At 42.0% G+C, this 15,781-nt stretch overlaps 1 protein-coding gene and 1 long non-coding RNA gene across 5 annotated transcripts in view; one reads left to right on the top strand and one right to left on the bottom strand.

Moving 5' to 3' along the window:
• LOC134298194 (uncharacterized) overlaps nt 1-14,015 on the bottom strand; it is a 35,778-nt gene extending 21,763 nt beyond the window's left edge. Inside the window, exons 1-2 of one of the 2 annotated variants that reach the window (XR_010005139.1) lie at nt 13,333-14,015; nt 2,132-2,241 (exon numbers count right to left, since the gene is read on the bottom strand). This is a non-coding gene — a long non-coding RNA (uncharacterized LOC134298194). Of the gene's footprint in view, nt 1-2,131; nt 2,242-13,318 lie in introns of both variants that reach the window. The other variant, XR_010005138.1, reaches the window with a different exon arrangement.
• fbxl7 (F-box and leucine rich repeat protein 7) overlaps nt 1-15,781 on the top strand; it is a 206,541-nt gene that overhangs the window by 183,718 nt on the left and 7,042 nt on the right. For all 3 annotated transcript variants that reach the window (XM_008108854.3, XM_008108855.3, XM_062977597.1), the window contains exon 3: nt 10,591-11,202. In XM_008108854.3, coding sequence (XP_008107061.2) covers nt 10,591-11,202 — 612 coding nt within the window. The remainder of the gene's footprint in view (nt 1-10,590; nt 11,203-15,781) is intronic.

Here is a 15,781-nt window from a genome sequence, read left to right on the forward strand (position 1 = left end):
ATATATATTAGCAACAGTATGATTAGCAGGACAGAAAACCTTGTCTATCCTTCATGGATTTATCTAATTTTTTAAAACCCACCCAAAGTTGAGAACATCACAGCACCTCCATGGTAGTAAATTGTTGGTTGGTCCTTGTTCAATAACCTTCCTCTCTCTCAGAGTAATTTTTCAAAAGCAACCAAACCATGTTAAACATGTTTAAGAGATAATAAAGTGCCTAATAGACTGACAGAAGATAAATGTGCAAGGCACTGGAACAGACAGTCAAAAGATAAATGTGCAAGGCAGTCAATGAGTAAAAAGGGGAGACAGGCTGCCTGTCCATGAAGCATTAGAAGAGACAATTGCAATAAATTTGGAAGGTACGTGTGTGGCCTTTTCCAGAGTGAATGAACCTGCGGGAGTGAAATGTACCCATCAGCACTGAAAAGCCTCACTTGTTGTTGTTTACAGGCTCATCTGTACAAAATTAAAGTCCTCTGGTGTTTACAGTGGGGGTAGGTATTATCAGTGTGTCTCTATGGCCCCTTCCACACAGATGTATAAAATCCACATTGAACTGGGTTATATGGCCATGTGGACTCCAGTTCAAAGCAGATATTGTGGATTTTGTGTGTGTGTGTGTGTCAGGAGCAACCTGAGAGAAATGGCCGTCTGCAAGGACATTGCCCAGGGGACGCCCAGATGTTTTGATGTTTTACCATCCTTGTGGGAGGCTTCTCTCATGTCCTCGCATGGAGCTGGAGCTGATAGAGGGAGCTCATCCACGCTCTCCGCGGGTGGGATTCGAACCTGGCAGCCCTCAGGTCAGCAACCCAACCTTCAAATCACAAGGCTTTTATCCCCTAGGCCACCGGATATTCTGAATTATATGTCTGTGTGGAAGGGCCCTATGGTTCCTCAGAAATGGGATCATGATCCCAAGAGAGGAGCCCCACAAGGACATTTTTAAGAAGATGTCACACAAGAGGCCCATGGGAACCAGAATCTGTCTATTACTAGTTCTGCCCAACAGTTTTTCAACAGCATTTGAGGAGCAACATCTGTGGAAATCATTTTTAATTCAGATGTGAACCCAATGACTTTGTTATCATATGGCAAACTTGGATACTGAGTGATGACAAAACACAACTACTGAAAAATGGCCCACGAGGCTTCTTCCAAGTCTATGATTGTATGATTCTATGAAAACTGGACACAGGACACAACTTTGTGTCACTTCACATATCACCTCTCTCCGGGATGATAGGAAACCATTGATGAATGCTTGTTGAATTTTTTATCACTAAGTTAGCTATAAATCCATCTAACAGTAACATTCTCTAGTCCACATTTGCTAGCTTGTTGTCACTCTTATGACAGTGTGAGTCCCAATCGCATGTTTCTTCTCAGGAACTATGGAGACTTAACCTGATAGTGTTCTAAGTAATTGTAGTTTTCTTTCTTGTGTACAAAATTACCATTATATTTTAAAAATCCTTATTTATCATCTCTTTTTTGATGCAAAATCCCCCCTCTCAGCTATTTATTTTAAGTAAAGCATACTGTGTGTGCAAACACATTTTTCTGCTTGATATTTGTGCAGTGTGCAAATGTCATTCTCTACTCTTTCCACCAAATTTGGTGGCAATGACAAACATTTCACAGAATTGCTGTGTTGGCAACAGTGAAGATGCTGATGCAAAACCAAAAATGTCTTGGCACAGTGAGCGTATGTCTATTGTTGCTTTTTGTTTGTTAAACAAAGACAACTGTGGTATTTTTAGTTCTATTGAAAATACGGGAAGCAAAAAAAATCCTATTCTTGCCAAGTGGCAAGGGACAAAATTGGCCAAGGGAAAAATTATTTCCAGATTTCCACAAAAGAATTTGAAAGCTATGTTTCACATGTTGTAAAGTACTCTGGTCTGCTTTGTCATTCCATCAAGTGTATTGAAAGCAGCTTCGTTCTCCTGTCTCGTGGCCACATGGAATGCTCTGAGTTCATGTCCCCTGGTGTATGAATGTTCAACATGACCAGAAGGTAGAAGCACTGTGCTCTTGTTTACAAGACAAACAAATAGACACACTTCAGTATCAGGGACCATTTATCCCTGTATACCAGTTACTGAAGAATTGTGATAATGACCTTGTGTTGTTCTTCTGGTCATCCTATGGGCACCTGGCTGGCTTCTCTGAGAACTGGATGTTGGACTAAATATGCGTTTGTTGTGATCCAGCAGGGTTCTTCTTTTGTTCCTAAGAGAAAAAAGAATTAGTCAGGAAGCTGTCCAGTTGAATTGCCATCATGACCACTTCCTAAACAATCTCCCCATCTCCTGCTTCAGCAATACAAATAAGAGCTATCAGCAGCAAATGGTTTGACTGAAAGGCTCAGAGCATAGGTATGATGGGCGATTAGAGATGAAAAGCATTGCTTATTTCATTCCTACCTGTGATAATTAAATATTTCAAGAATTTTCTCCCAGCTCACCAGAGTTTCTGGACCTTTTGAGGATTTTATCATTTAGGGAAAGGTGCAGTCATGCCGGCCACATGACCTTGGAGGTGTGGACAACGCCGGCTCTTCGGCTTAGAAATGGAGATGAGCACCAACCCCCAGAGTTAGACATGACTGGACTTAACGTCAGAGGAAACCTTTACCTTACCTTATTAAAAAAACAATATTCTTAAGGCTGGGCTTTAGCAAAGCTGGTAAAATCACCAGCAGTAATAAGATCTACCAACCGAAAGGTGGCCAGTTCAAAGCCCAGTCAGGGTGAGCACTCGACTGTCAGGCCCAGTTCACTGTTTACCTAAGCAGTTTGAAAACAGCTTAGAGCTGTAAGTAGAGAAATTAGGTACTTCTAATTAGCGGTGAGATATTTTACAACACCATAAAAGAAAAAGACCAAAAATGCCAGTGACCAAAAGGAAGGAAGAAGTCCTGATGGCTCTTTGTCATAGAGAATGGAACAACATCGCCCCCCTATGATTGAATCCAATCTCAACCTCCAAGGCATTGATACTGGATTTTGAGACAACATAACTCCTTTATTCTGTCCTGTCTGTCCAAACAGCACTTGAATGTTTGCCATGTATGTGTACTGTGATCCGCCCTGAGTCCCCTTGGGGAGAGAGTGTGGAATATAAATAAAGTGTTGTTGTTGTTGTTATTATTATTATTATTATTATTATTATTATTATTATTATTATTATTATTAGGAATAATTTAGTGATGTGGACACAGCCTAAAACATTTTGCATGGAGTATGCTTTGCACGATTGCTTTTGGTGCTGAAAATATCTCTAGCATTTTCAGTGGAGTCACAAAAGAGTCGTTCCTGATGCAGTGACTCATGGTGTGATCCTCATGAACAGTACAGCAACATTGCAGTTAAAATACCAGAAAATGTGATGAAATTGGTGACTATAAAAAAAGCAATGGTCACAAAAAAATAGTATGTGATTTGAGCACATACAGACAAAATCTTGTGATTCAAAACATCATTGTAATTCGGTAATAATGACAGTTCTGATTGGAGTGCATGCCCAATAGAAAGTTGAAAAAGTAAATTAGTACTGCACTAAAACCGTTATAGGCAGTAAGTTTGGTGTCATTCCCTTCTGATGGTGTCACCTTCTGCAGTTTGCACCCACCCACCCTGTCTCTAGCAATGCCATTGAGTCTTGTGTAGGAAGGGGAGGAAATGTCATGGGAACTGACTGCTTTATTTCAGTAGGCCTTTTGGGATATGTATGTCAAAGCATACTTTCTCAGGAAGGAAGAAAAATGAGAATATTTCAGGAGACACCCTTTATCTTTAGCTTGATTAGTTCTCTTTAGGAGCCCCTGGTGGCACAGTGGATTAAACACTCGTGCTGGCAGGACTGATGGAAGGTTGGGTTGCTGACCTAAAGGTTGCCGGTTCAAATCCAGCTTGGGGAGAGCGCGGATGAGCTCCCTCTATCAGCTCCAGCTTCATGCGGGGACATGAGAGAAGCCTCCCATAATGATGGTAAAAACATCAAAACAACCGGGCATCCCCTGGGTAACGTCCTTGCAGACAGCCAATTTTCTCACACCAGAAGCAACTTGCAGTTTCTCAAGTCATTCCTGACATAAAAAAGCTTCTCTTTAAAAGCCATGAATCTTCAAAACAATGAAAGGCTTGAACAACCTTGAAAATCATCTATTGTCCCCAGTGCTTCCCTCTTTCACATAGGGAGGAAGACAAAGATGTAACCTTTCCTCCCTGTATCATCCTCCTTGTGAAATACACAGCTGATTTGTCCAGGTTCAGATAGAGGCCTTGGTACTTTCAGCAGCATATATAAAACCAGGTCTGTTAGCTCAACCATGGTGGGATGGAAAAATAAAATGCTAATATAAATGCTTGGGATCATGCTGTTTTAGATTACAGCTGCTATAATGCTGACTGGAGAGTTCTAGGAACCATTAGGGCTGTGCAAAACTTCGGATGCAGGTTGTAAGTCGCATGTGTTTTGGTAAATCCGTACTTACAACCCATGTTACGAAGCCAGTGCCACATGACCTCCCCCCTCCCAAACGAATGAAAACACCCTTTTACAGAGATTTTTTAAAAGGTTTGTTACTTTTCGTAAGTCACAGTGAGTCAGTTTCTTCAGTGCAAGCAAACTCTACTGGGCAGCACATCAAAACATGGAATGTCACATGCTCTTCTCGGCCTATCAGGGTTGGGGGACGGGAAGGGTGGAGGCACTTCTGGCATTTCCTTTAAATACAGGAGCCACGTTGCCTCCGCTGCCATTGTGAGTTTGCTAGGCGAGAACAGGAAATATAAGGTAGCAGCATGCAAGTGACTCAGTAGCACGTGATTAGCTAAGAGCTGAATTTGTCCTTTCTCTGATGTTTTTACATGTGTCATGCAAACTTAGGTTATTATTCCTTTTAGGATCACAACAGCCGAGTTTAGGATCCTTTTAGCAAAAGCTATAGTAGGAACACATATTAATTGTTTTGATTTGCATAAACTTAAAATGTCCTAAAAATTGGTGGATGAGTAGATAATTCTGAAACATAGCAGGAACAATACTCTGCTCCTCTCACTCTGGAAAAATTCCAGGGGATACCTCTTTTGTTTTGTTTTGTTTTTTAAAAAAATGGGCAAATCTTTAAGAATTCACTAAAAATGAATGGATGTGTGAATCTTTCTGAAACTTGGGAGGAATGATGCCCTGGTTATGTTGTGTCTTTGTAGAGAAATTCAAGGGGATAGCTCTTTTAGTTTTATTTTTAAAAAATGTTGCTCATAAATTGTCTAAAAATCAGTGGATGAACAAAATGTTCTGAAACCCAAAGAGTTTATAGTGGTAAATGTATGCCACAATTGTAGCAAGTTTTACCCTAATATTCCTAAAAATGAGTGAGAAAGGAGCCTTGGAAGTGTCCCAATTGGTGTGAATGGGCAAATAACATAACAAAAAACGAATTAAATTTTTGGTACTTCATATTAGATATGACACGGAGGCCTTACAATATTTTTCAAAACACTTTAGAAACAAAACGGGGGCACTTGAATTTTGTAAATACAAACGAAGCCTCTAGTAGCCATAGTTGGGGGGGAAAATAACTTTTCCAAGCTCAGGTCCTGCATTTTGAGTAATTCTTTATTATGGATATTTATTAGAATACATTTAAATATTGTAATTATAATTTTTATTGTAGCATGCTGCCAGAAACATTTGTTTCATTTACATGCCATCCTTCTGCCAGAGTGGGATCCAAGGTAATTCACAAAAAGAATCAGCTAAAAAGCTAACATTAATGTTTAGAACATAGTTTAAAATCATCACATTCCCATTGCACAAAATTTTGTAAAGTGATCAAAATAAATGTATAGTCAATTATGCACTGCTCTTCTGACCTTAATATATGATTTTACAGGGTCTCAACAACCAACATAGTATAGTGGAGTGTTGGACTAGGATACTGGAAGCACAAGGTTTAAATTCCCACTCAGCCATGTAAACCCCTGAAAGTGATGTCTTTGTGTGTTTCGAAGTCATTACTGACTTGCACAGGGTTTCCTGAGACTAAGAATGTGTGATTTGCCCAAATGGGTTTTCATGGCCAAATGGGGATTTGAATCTTGTTCTCCAGAGTCATGCTCCAGTACTCAAATAACTACAACAAGTTGACGTGGAAGTAACTCGAAGGCATACAACAACAATAGCAATAGGGTATCTCCTTATATGGACGATATTTTTTCTCCATTTTGACATTAAAACTCTTCTCATCTGGTACTGAGAACGAAGAACTGTGACAATGCCTAGTCATGCATTATTCACCAAGCAACTACACTCTTTTAAGTTTTGTCTCAGTGTCAACAAGCAATCCTGAGAATTGGAAGAAACCTGCAATTATAATCATCGTCATATGCACAAAAACATTGATAACCACAGAGAGAACAGTGGTGCCTTTGCTTTTTAATGTGTAGTTCACCAACTCATCATCTTGTAAATATACATTCCAGGATTTTAAATAAGTGATGGAATTAAAATGACCTGTTCAATTACTGGTGAAAAAAAGTTTAAGGTACACACAACAGTCTTAAATTGTTTTCCAGCAATACTCCAATGGCATCCCACTATCAACAAAGTTTTTAAATGCTTTCCCTCTCTCCTTTCTCTTTCTCCTCTTTGTAAAGCTGTAAACTAATAGAACTTTGTAGCTACTACAGACAGAAATGGCAGAACATCTATTAAGTGACTGAAATTTTGATGCTAACTCAATTTACTGGTGAGAAAAATCTACTTGCAGTCAGAGGCGGTTCAACCACCAGGCCAACTAGGCAGTTGCCTGTGGCGCCACCTTGTTGGGGGCGCCATGGAGGCAACTCCTCTCTCCTGCAGCCTGCCTCCGCAAGGTATTGAACTGCTTTTTCTGTTGATTTGTTGTAAAACATGATGTTTTAGTGCTTAATTTGTAAAATCTTAATGTAATTTGATGTTTAATAGGCTTTTCCTTAATCCCTCCTTATTATCCAACATTTTCGCTTATTCAGCACTTTTATTTTTCAGTGATTGGTTTGGGAGGGTGTGCCAAAATTCTGTTCACCTACACTTGAAAAATATCTAGGGTCGGCTCTGCTTGCAGTTTCTTCCATTCAGAGACCTATTTTTTCTTTTGGACAGAATGAGAGAGGCTGAGGTGTATGCGTGTCTTGGAACAGATTCTCAGATGGGAACTATGCATTTAATGTTTTTGGATTTTGTACAAATGATTTTGTACTAATCATGGAGTTGGAAGAGGGTTCATAGGCTATCAGATCCAACCCCCTACTCAGAGATCCCCAGCTACCGGTAGCTGTCTAACCTCTTTTAAAGACGACTAAAGAAGTAGAATGCACCACCTATCTAGGCAATTGGTTCAACTGCTGAACTGCTCTTCATAGAATCATAGAGTTGGAAGAGACCTTGTGGGCCATCCAGTCCAACCTCCTCCCAAGAAGCAGGAAACTCGCATTCAAAACACCCCTGACAGATGGCCATCCAGCCTCTGTTTAAAAGCTTCCAAAGAAGGAGCCTCCACCACACTCTGGGGCAGAGAGGTCCACTGCCAAATAGCTCTCACAGTGAGGAAGTTCTTCCTAATGTTCAGGTGAATCTCCTTTCCTGTAATTTGAAGTCAGTGTTCTGCATCCTAGTCTCCAGGGCAGCAGACGACAAGTTTGCTCCCTCCTCCCTATGACTTCCCCTCACATATTTATACATGGCTATAATGTCTCTTCTCAGCCTTCTCTTCTGCCTGCTGAACATGCCCAGCTCTTTAAGCCACTCCTCATAGGGCTTGTTCTCCAGACTCTTGATCATTTTAGTTACTCGTCTCTGGACACATTCTAGCATATCAGCATGTCCCTTCAATTGCGGTGCCCAGAAATGTACACAGTATTCCAGGAGTGGTCTGACCAAGGCAAAATAGAGGGGTAGCATGACATCCCTGGATCTAGACACTATACTCCTATTTATGCAGGCCAAAATCCCATGGGCTTTTTTAACTGCCGCATCATATTATTGGCCCATGTTTAACTTCTTGTCCATGAGGACTTGAAGTTCTTTTTCACACGTACTGCTGTCAAGCACAGAGAAATTGAGAGAAGACATAGAGAAGGCTGTACCTCATCACACTAGAGCACGAATGCACTTTAAATCCAGTTCTGCCTCCTGCAGAATTCTGAGGTTTGTGGTTTGGTGAGGACCTGTCTGGCTGAGCTGCCCCCTCCGTAAAGTGGGTCCAAGCTCTAGTATGATGAGGTCCTATGTCTGATGAAGTCCTAGGTGTCTTATGTTTGCTATTGCTGCATCATTAGATGATGACCGCCCTTAAGATACATGTAGCACCCACCCATTTATGTGACTATGTGAAAACAGCAGAGACAGAAGGCACAAAGAGGTCCATACGAATGCAGATAGTGACAAATTTTGAAATGGGCACCAAAAGGTCATAAATTATATTGCTGGGAAATCATGCCATACTGGTTGCTTTTTTAAAGTTTAGATTTCAATCTCAAAACTAAATGAATATACGTTTTCTTTCCTATGCTATTGCTATCCCTTTTTGTTCATAGGCCAAAACTGGAAGAGAATTCATTTTCTTTTCTTTTTTTTATTTTTTTTGCGTTTGAACTGTCATCTCCCTCAGTTTGTGTTGATATAACAGAATCACTCATGTATCTTTATGATACCGTAAGGAAACTAAGTTGACAGGCGATTTCAAAGTACACACAGACATAAGTTCTGGTTTAGTCAGCATGTTTGTTATGTGATTTAGCTTTAAATGTTATTTTTTAATGCAAGTCAAGAGAAAAAAATTAGTTAATTATTTCTGGATATATTTTTTAAAAAATAAATTTATAAATGTTTGTTTAGAAAAATCCAGTTTATAAAAGTTAAAAATGATCTTACCCTCCCTGAGTCCATGGCTAAAAATTCCGATTCAGATTCTGCTGCAGGAAGAAAAAGGCCCCAAGTGCAGCAATTATTAGAGTCTGCCCTCCCTTGCCACCTTTGCGTGACCCTGAAAAAATTGCCCTGCCATTGCAGTTGACTTTTTGATATAAAAGCCTTAGCTCAGTGATAAGGGAGCAGTTTTGCATCTGTAAAAGGTCTTGAGTTCAATCGCCAGTTAAATGAGCCGTAGACTCTGGAGACCACTGCCACAAGACTGGGCTGGACAGAGCAGTGCTCTGACTTAAAAATAAAGTAGCCTCAAACACTCTTTTTTCACATTGTGTTGGATCCAGATTTATAAAGGTCACCTCCGATTTTTTTAAGACCTAAGCAAGCCACTTCCATATTTTTTAAATCTCTGCCTGGGATCCTGTGCATGGATTAGATAAGCAGGATTTACACTACTGCAACAAATTGTTTTGGTTGTTAGGAAGGTTGGAATTCTGTTCCCACAATGCAAAAGCTAAAATTCTCTCCAAATGTATTTTATATAGCAGCTCAGCCCTCCTCTGCCCTCCTCAAATTATTCCTGTGTTGTTAGAGAGCAGGGAGATGAGCAAAGATGCATCCAGCTATTTTTCTGTAACTGGACATACTACAATGACATTATCTTCAAGGGCTGTAGTGTTTACTGTTGCAATTCGTATAAGACAAGCTCACAAGCTGATAAGAATCCAAAGACTGCAGAGGCAGAGTTTGTTTCTCCACAAACTCCAGCATAGTATTGTATGTAGATGAAGACTCCCAAACATAGGAACCTCTACCCATTAAATACTATACAGCTGGAGACAAAGTATATTTATACTTTTGATTTTGATACATTTTAATTATGTTTTATACTCTACTGTTTTTAATTGTTTTAATATCTATTATTATATGTTATTATGTTTCTAACTGTGTTTTACTTGGTAAATCTTGTTGTATGCTCTGAGCATGGTCCCTCCTGTAAGCTGTTATTATTATTTTATTTAAAGAGTGGTGCAACATAGGGGCATCCCAAGGACCCCCAGAAGTGTTTGAGGATGCCCATTGCAGCGTGCGCAGCTTCAGAAAAATATCCCCACTTGTCCCAGTGCTCTCCAACAACACAGAAATGGGCAGGTTGGGGAGTGGGACTGCACTCTTTACAAGGTGAATTTGGGAAGACTCGCATTGGGAGACATAGTTATGTGATAGATGTACACCTCCCAATGCAGGATCTCAGGCTATTCATTTCCTATTAAAACAAGATAAAGAGAAAAACACTTTGTTTTAGAATGGAATAACACCCCAAATGTGCAATGATTTCAGGGAACTTGACAAGAAATTATTCTGGGATGCGACATGGTTTTAGGATTGACATTTGACTCACATATCTCATGCTTCCCACACATGATCCTCGAGTCTTTCTAATTACTGACATGAAGACAAAGGGATGTGTATCTTTCTTTAGAAATAGGTTCATACAATTCATATTGTATTGGCCATTACTGTGATATCTGTTCCTCACTAATTACCACAGTAAATGGCAGTAGATTAATTTTTATGAATCTACAGGTCAAGTCAGATATAATTGCCAAATGTTTGCTTTAGCATAGCATACCCTCATTGGTCTGTGCTTTTCATGTCTTTCAGATTCCGACCTGAGCATGCGTACCCTCAGCACACCCAGCCCAGCACTAATATGTCCCCCAAGTTCACACAGCTTGCAGAATGGAAAGTCATCTTCCACCTCTTCCTCTTCAGTCACTGGGGAAACCATTGCGATGGTTCACTCACCTCCTCCAACCCGACTCACCCATCCGCTCATCCGCTCTGCCTCTCAGCTTCAGAAGGAACAGGCCAACATCAATCGGCTCCCAGATCAGTCAGTGATCCAGATCTTCTCCTTCTTGCCCACTAACCAACTGTGCCGCTGTGCCCGAGTTTGCCGCCGCTGGTATAACCTCGCTTGGGACCCCCGCCTTTGGAGGACTATTCGCCTGATGGGTGAGACAATCAATGTGGACAGAGCGCTGAAGGTGCTGACCCGGCGACTTTGCCAGGACACACCAAACGTCTGTCTTATGTTGGAGACAGTAATTGTTAGTGGCTGCAGGCGGCTCACGGACAGAGGTCTCTACACCATTGCTCAGTACTGTCCAGAACTGAGGCAGCTGGAGGTGTCGGGTTGCTACAACATTTCCAACGAGGCAGTCTTTGATGTGGTCTCGCTATGTCCAAACCTGGAGCACTTAGATGTATCAGGTAATGGAAAAGATATCAACATTTTAAATGTCTGACTACGGGCAGTGTTATCCTGCTTAGAGGAGAAGCATTGAAATGAAACTAGACTTCTTTGACACAACTCATTGATTTCCATGAGCTACTCAAAGTAGAACAAAGAATTTAACCTTGTGACAGCTAACAAAGGAAAAAATACTTCATATTTTAAAGCATGCAGACACACTTTCCTATATCTGGATGTGTGCATGTGTGTATTAACAAAAACCAAAATGCATATGTGTAGGATGGAGTTACTTGGATCAGCATTGCTACATCTAAAAAGACTTTGGAGTTATTGTTGGTCATAAATTAAACATGAGCTGGCAATGTGATACTGCAACAATGGAGACAAGTTTTATCCTAGCCTGCATTAATAGAAGTATAATTTCCACATTGAGAGATGTAACAGTGCCACTATATTCTGTACTGATCAGGCCTCTTCTGGAGTATTGTGTTCTCTCTGGGCATTTTAAAAATGATATAGGCAAGCTGGAGTGAAGGGCAACCAAGGTGGTAAGAAGTACGGAGAACAAAACATACGAGAAGTTGAAGAAGTTGAACATGTTGAACTTGATGAAAAGAAGAGGCGTGATCACTTCTTTCAATACATCAAGGGGTGTGACAAAGATGAGAGTGCAAGCTTGTTCTCTGCCTCCTTGGAAACTGAAGCTAGATCTAATAGTTTGAAGTTACAGGAGGGTAGATTTTGATTGAATATTAGAAGGAGCTTCTTGACAGTGAGAGCAGTTTGGCAATTGAACTAATTTCCTAAAAAGTGACAGATACATCACTGGCCTGTGTTTAAGGAAAGACATATCAGTTTTGGTCATAGAAAAGCCTGGGAAAGTCTGCTCTTGTACTGAAATTTCCACTGTCCTCCAGCCGAGATGACCACAGGAACAATGGAGTTGTGGTCCAAACAAGTGGTGTCTCCAAGCTAGCTCTCTCTATTAGAAATACAGCACAACATGGACCCCAAAACAAAGCAGGAGATATTGAGCCCCTTTAAGGCTAGGGTAAGGCTGAGACCCCTTTAAATGATCCAGTAAAATCTGACCACCAAAACTTGTTGTTGATTAAATCATCATCATGGAATGGAGTGTCTAGGAAAGACATTTATATAAATGAACAAGCAGGTTGTATGTGTGAATAGCAATGGAAATGCAAAACACAAGGTGATCAGATCAGGAAATTGATAGAGTCATCCTAGAGATATCCCTGGGAGCGAAAGAGATATGGCACACATTCTTTTCTGTAGTTTCTGGAGCAGATGTATATAATGATTTTCTCATTGTGGGAAAATTATCTTGAATGAGCAGATCATATACTGTGTGTACAGCATTTTTCACTAAGCCAGTACATAACAGGAAAATGTAATAGATAAGAGCAAATGGGTGAGTGTGGATGTCTTGACTTGCATATTTACATAGATTCCACTGAAGGCGAATTGTGTGTTTCCTATTCATTAATGCATAAGCAGTTGTTAAACACCCTCAAACACATCACAGATGAAAACTGGAACTCATCTAGCCAAGTTACATCTGAGTTTGGCCAAAAGGACAAAACCTATTAATGAGGAAGAAAACACATGCTAGATCCTTCAGTAGTTTGCATTCGCCGGAGCCTACTGGGAAGAGCATGATTTCACAATTTCTCTTCTCCTGCACCCATTGAGTTGACTTTGAACTCCATTTATAGCTAGTGAAGTAAGCTGAGATCAAAGAGAGGAAAGGGAAGGAGGGGAAGGGAAAGTAGGACATTTTCAAAGTAGCTGAAAATGGAGCCCTTGGGACTGTCTTTACTAAATCAGGGCAGTTGGGGGGCATATGGTCTATTATTATTATTATTATTATTATTATTATTATTATTATTATTATTCTGCCCTGTCTCCCCGAGGAGCCAGCATACACAACACAAGGCAAATGTGACACATAATTACATGATATGTATAGTTTAAATAACAATAAATGTATAATTGTAACTATATTTAATACAGTGTTCCCTCACTTATTGTGGGGGTTACATTCCAGTGGAATTCTGCGAAGTAGGGACACTATATTTATTTTAATAAATATTGCATCCCTCCCTCACTCCCTACCTCTTTTAATGTACCGTATTGCTCAAAGCCGCGCCCTCCTGTTGCATCACGGAATATGGTGGTCGCCACTAGTGCGGCAAAAAGGGCTCCACCAGGCCAGGCCACTGCCTCAGTTTGGGGGGAGTGGCCAAAGCCCCGGATGAGGGAGCGGAAAAGGAGGGGGTGCGTCGTCCAGGCATAGCGAGGGAAGGGGAGCTGAGGAAAGGGAGTGAGGGCCTCCACCGGCCTCAAAGGCTGGACCAGGCACAAAGAAAAGCCACTGCTGTGGCTCTGAGGAGGGTTTTTGTTCAGTCACATCAAGCGGCGCAGGCAGTGCAGGCTGCGGAAGGTGCCAGGTAAGCTTGGCCTGGGCTTGAGGGGATAAGAGGTGAAAACTCTTGCAGGGAAGATCCACGTGGAAAGAGAAAGAGGGTCAGGGAGGGGTTACCATGGCGACAGAGCACATGGCCAAGCCATGTGCCCGATGCTCAGCCAGTGCAGGCCCTCAGAGCCAGGCTTTCCCAGGCCCACCACTGCAAAGGAGGGCCTGCCTCCGAGAGCCCGCACCGGCCGAGTAGTGGGCCTCTTTTTCCCTCACCCCGGCTGGATCCCTGAGAGCCCCGGTTGGGATGGCATCCCTGCACACAGCGCTATCCACTCCACCGCCCCAGGGATTTGGAGCAAGCCGTACTCAGATGAGGGAGCTCAACTGGCGCACCAAAGCCACCTCTGGCTGGCATCAGGCAAGTGGGTGCTCCCCTCAAGCTCAGGCTAAGCTTACCCTTTGCGGCCTGCACTGCCTGCGCCACTTGATGTGACTGAACAAAAACCCTCCTCTGAGGCTGGTGGCGGCTCCCTCTCCCTTTCCTCAGCTCCTCTTCCCTTCCCTCGCTATGCCTGGATGACGCTCCCCCTCCTGTTCCGCTCCCTCATCCAGGGCTTTGGCCACTCACCCCGAACTGAGGCAGCGACCTGGCCTGGTGGAGCCCCTTTTGCTGTACTTCCGGTGGCTGCCACACTACAGCGAATGTTTCATCCTCGGCTACTGCCCCGGCCGTGCAGGAGCCAAGGATGAAATGTCCTTCTTGGCATGCGACCATGTATCAGCAAAAATGGTTAGGCGTGTCAGTGCTGACATGCATGTCATAGGTTCACCATCACTGTCCTAGGTCATATGGCCAGCATGACTGCATGGAGAATCGTTACCTTCCTGCCAAGGCAGTATCTATTGATCTACTCACATTTGCATGTTGTCCATCTGCTAGGTTGGGAGAAGCTGGGGCTAACAACAAGCGCTCACACCATTCCATGGATTTGAACCACCAACCTTCTGGCCACCAATTCAGCAGCTCAGCTGTTTAACCTGTTGAGCCACTGCGGCCCCAATATATCATTCTGTAACCATCATCAGACCCGCACTTGCTATTGCACTTGAAAGCATTTGATTTTCCTGATTCATACTATAAGTATTTAATGTTTTTAGAATAAAGAATGATATTTGGCTGAGGATTTTCCCAAGCCTAATTAGATTCACACTGTTTTGGTTCTAAGAGCCACTCCAGGTTCTCTTCAGTAATGCATCCTGGTAAGAAAAACTTTCCTGTCAAAACCGCAGCACTCAGATTTTTCCACAATTCTTTTTTCCTCCCTTTGTTTTTGAAAAAATCAAGCCCTTAGAGTCTTTGGGGCTTCCTATACCTGTAAATTTGACTGCAAACCATTATCTCACAAGCTGGCCAAGGTTCTTTCAGTTGACTTGAAACTTTCTCCTTCCATTTCAAATCCCTTACATTTCCTTTGTGGAAAAATTCTGCAATGAATCTGCATATTTTTACATCTTTATTACTTGGGACAGATAAAACAGCTGTAACCACAGGGAAAGATTGTTTTATTTTAAGACACAGACAGGAAACCTTTCTTGAAATACAGTAGGCCTGCTTATTACATGAGTTCGTTGAACATGGTTTCATTTATATACAAAGAGCTCTAAATATCATAGAATTACTCTAGAGGATCTAGAAACATGTTCTCTCTAGACCTCCAGGGCAATTCTATGGTCAATGATTTTTCAACCTACTCAGCATGGAGAAAACCCATCCTGCAGCATCTTACCATTTTCAAAATGGGTTAGATCAGACGTGGGCAAACCTTTTTGCCTTCGGACCGCATTGTGGGCCTTACCGAGATGATCGGGCTGGGAGTGAAAGGGCCTGTGAGAGGGTGGGGCAGGGAGGGGCAGGGCAGGGCCTGGATCATCCTCAGGTTGTCCTCCTGGCATAAGGATGGGGCTGCTCACCCCATCCTTATGCCAGGAGGAAAACGAGACATGCAGCAACTGCCCCAATCCTCCCCCCCCCCTGATCTTCAGACATTATACAGGGAGGAGAACAAAACAAGTGACAGCCAAGAGCACTCTGGAGGGCTCTTCGCTGCTGCGTGCCTTCCTTGGGCTGTCCTCTCGGCATAAGAACTGTGCCGCTCATG

This window comes from Anolis carolinensis, chromosome 4 (genome assembly GCF_035594765.1).
Source record: "Anolis carolinensis isolate JA03-04 chromosome 4, rAnoCar3.1.pri, whole genome shotgun sequence".
NCBI classification, from domain to species: domain Eukaryota; kingdom Metazoa; phylum Chordata; class Lepidosauria; order Squamata; family Dactyloidae; genus Anolis; species Anolis carolinensis.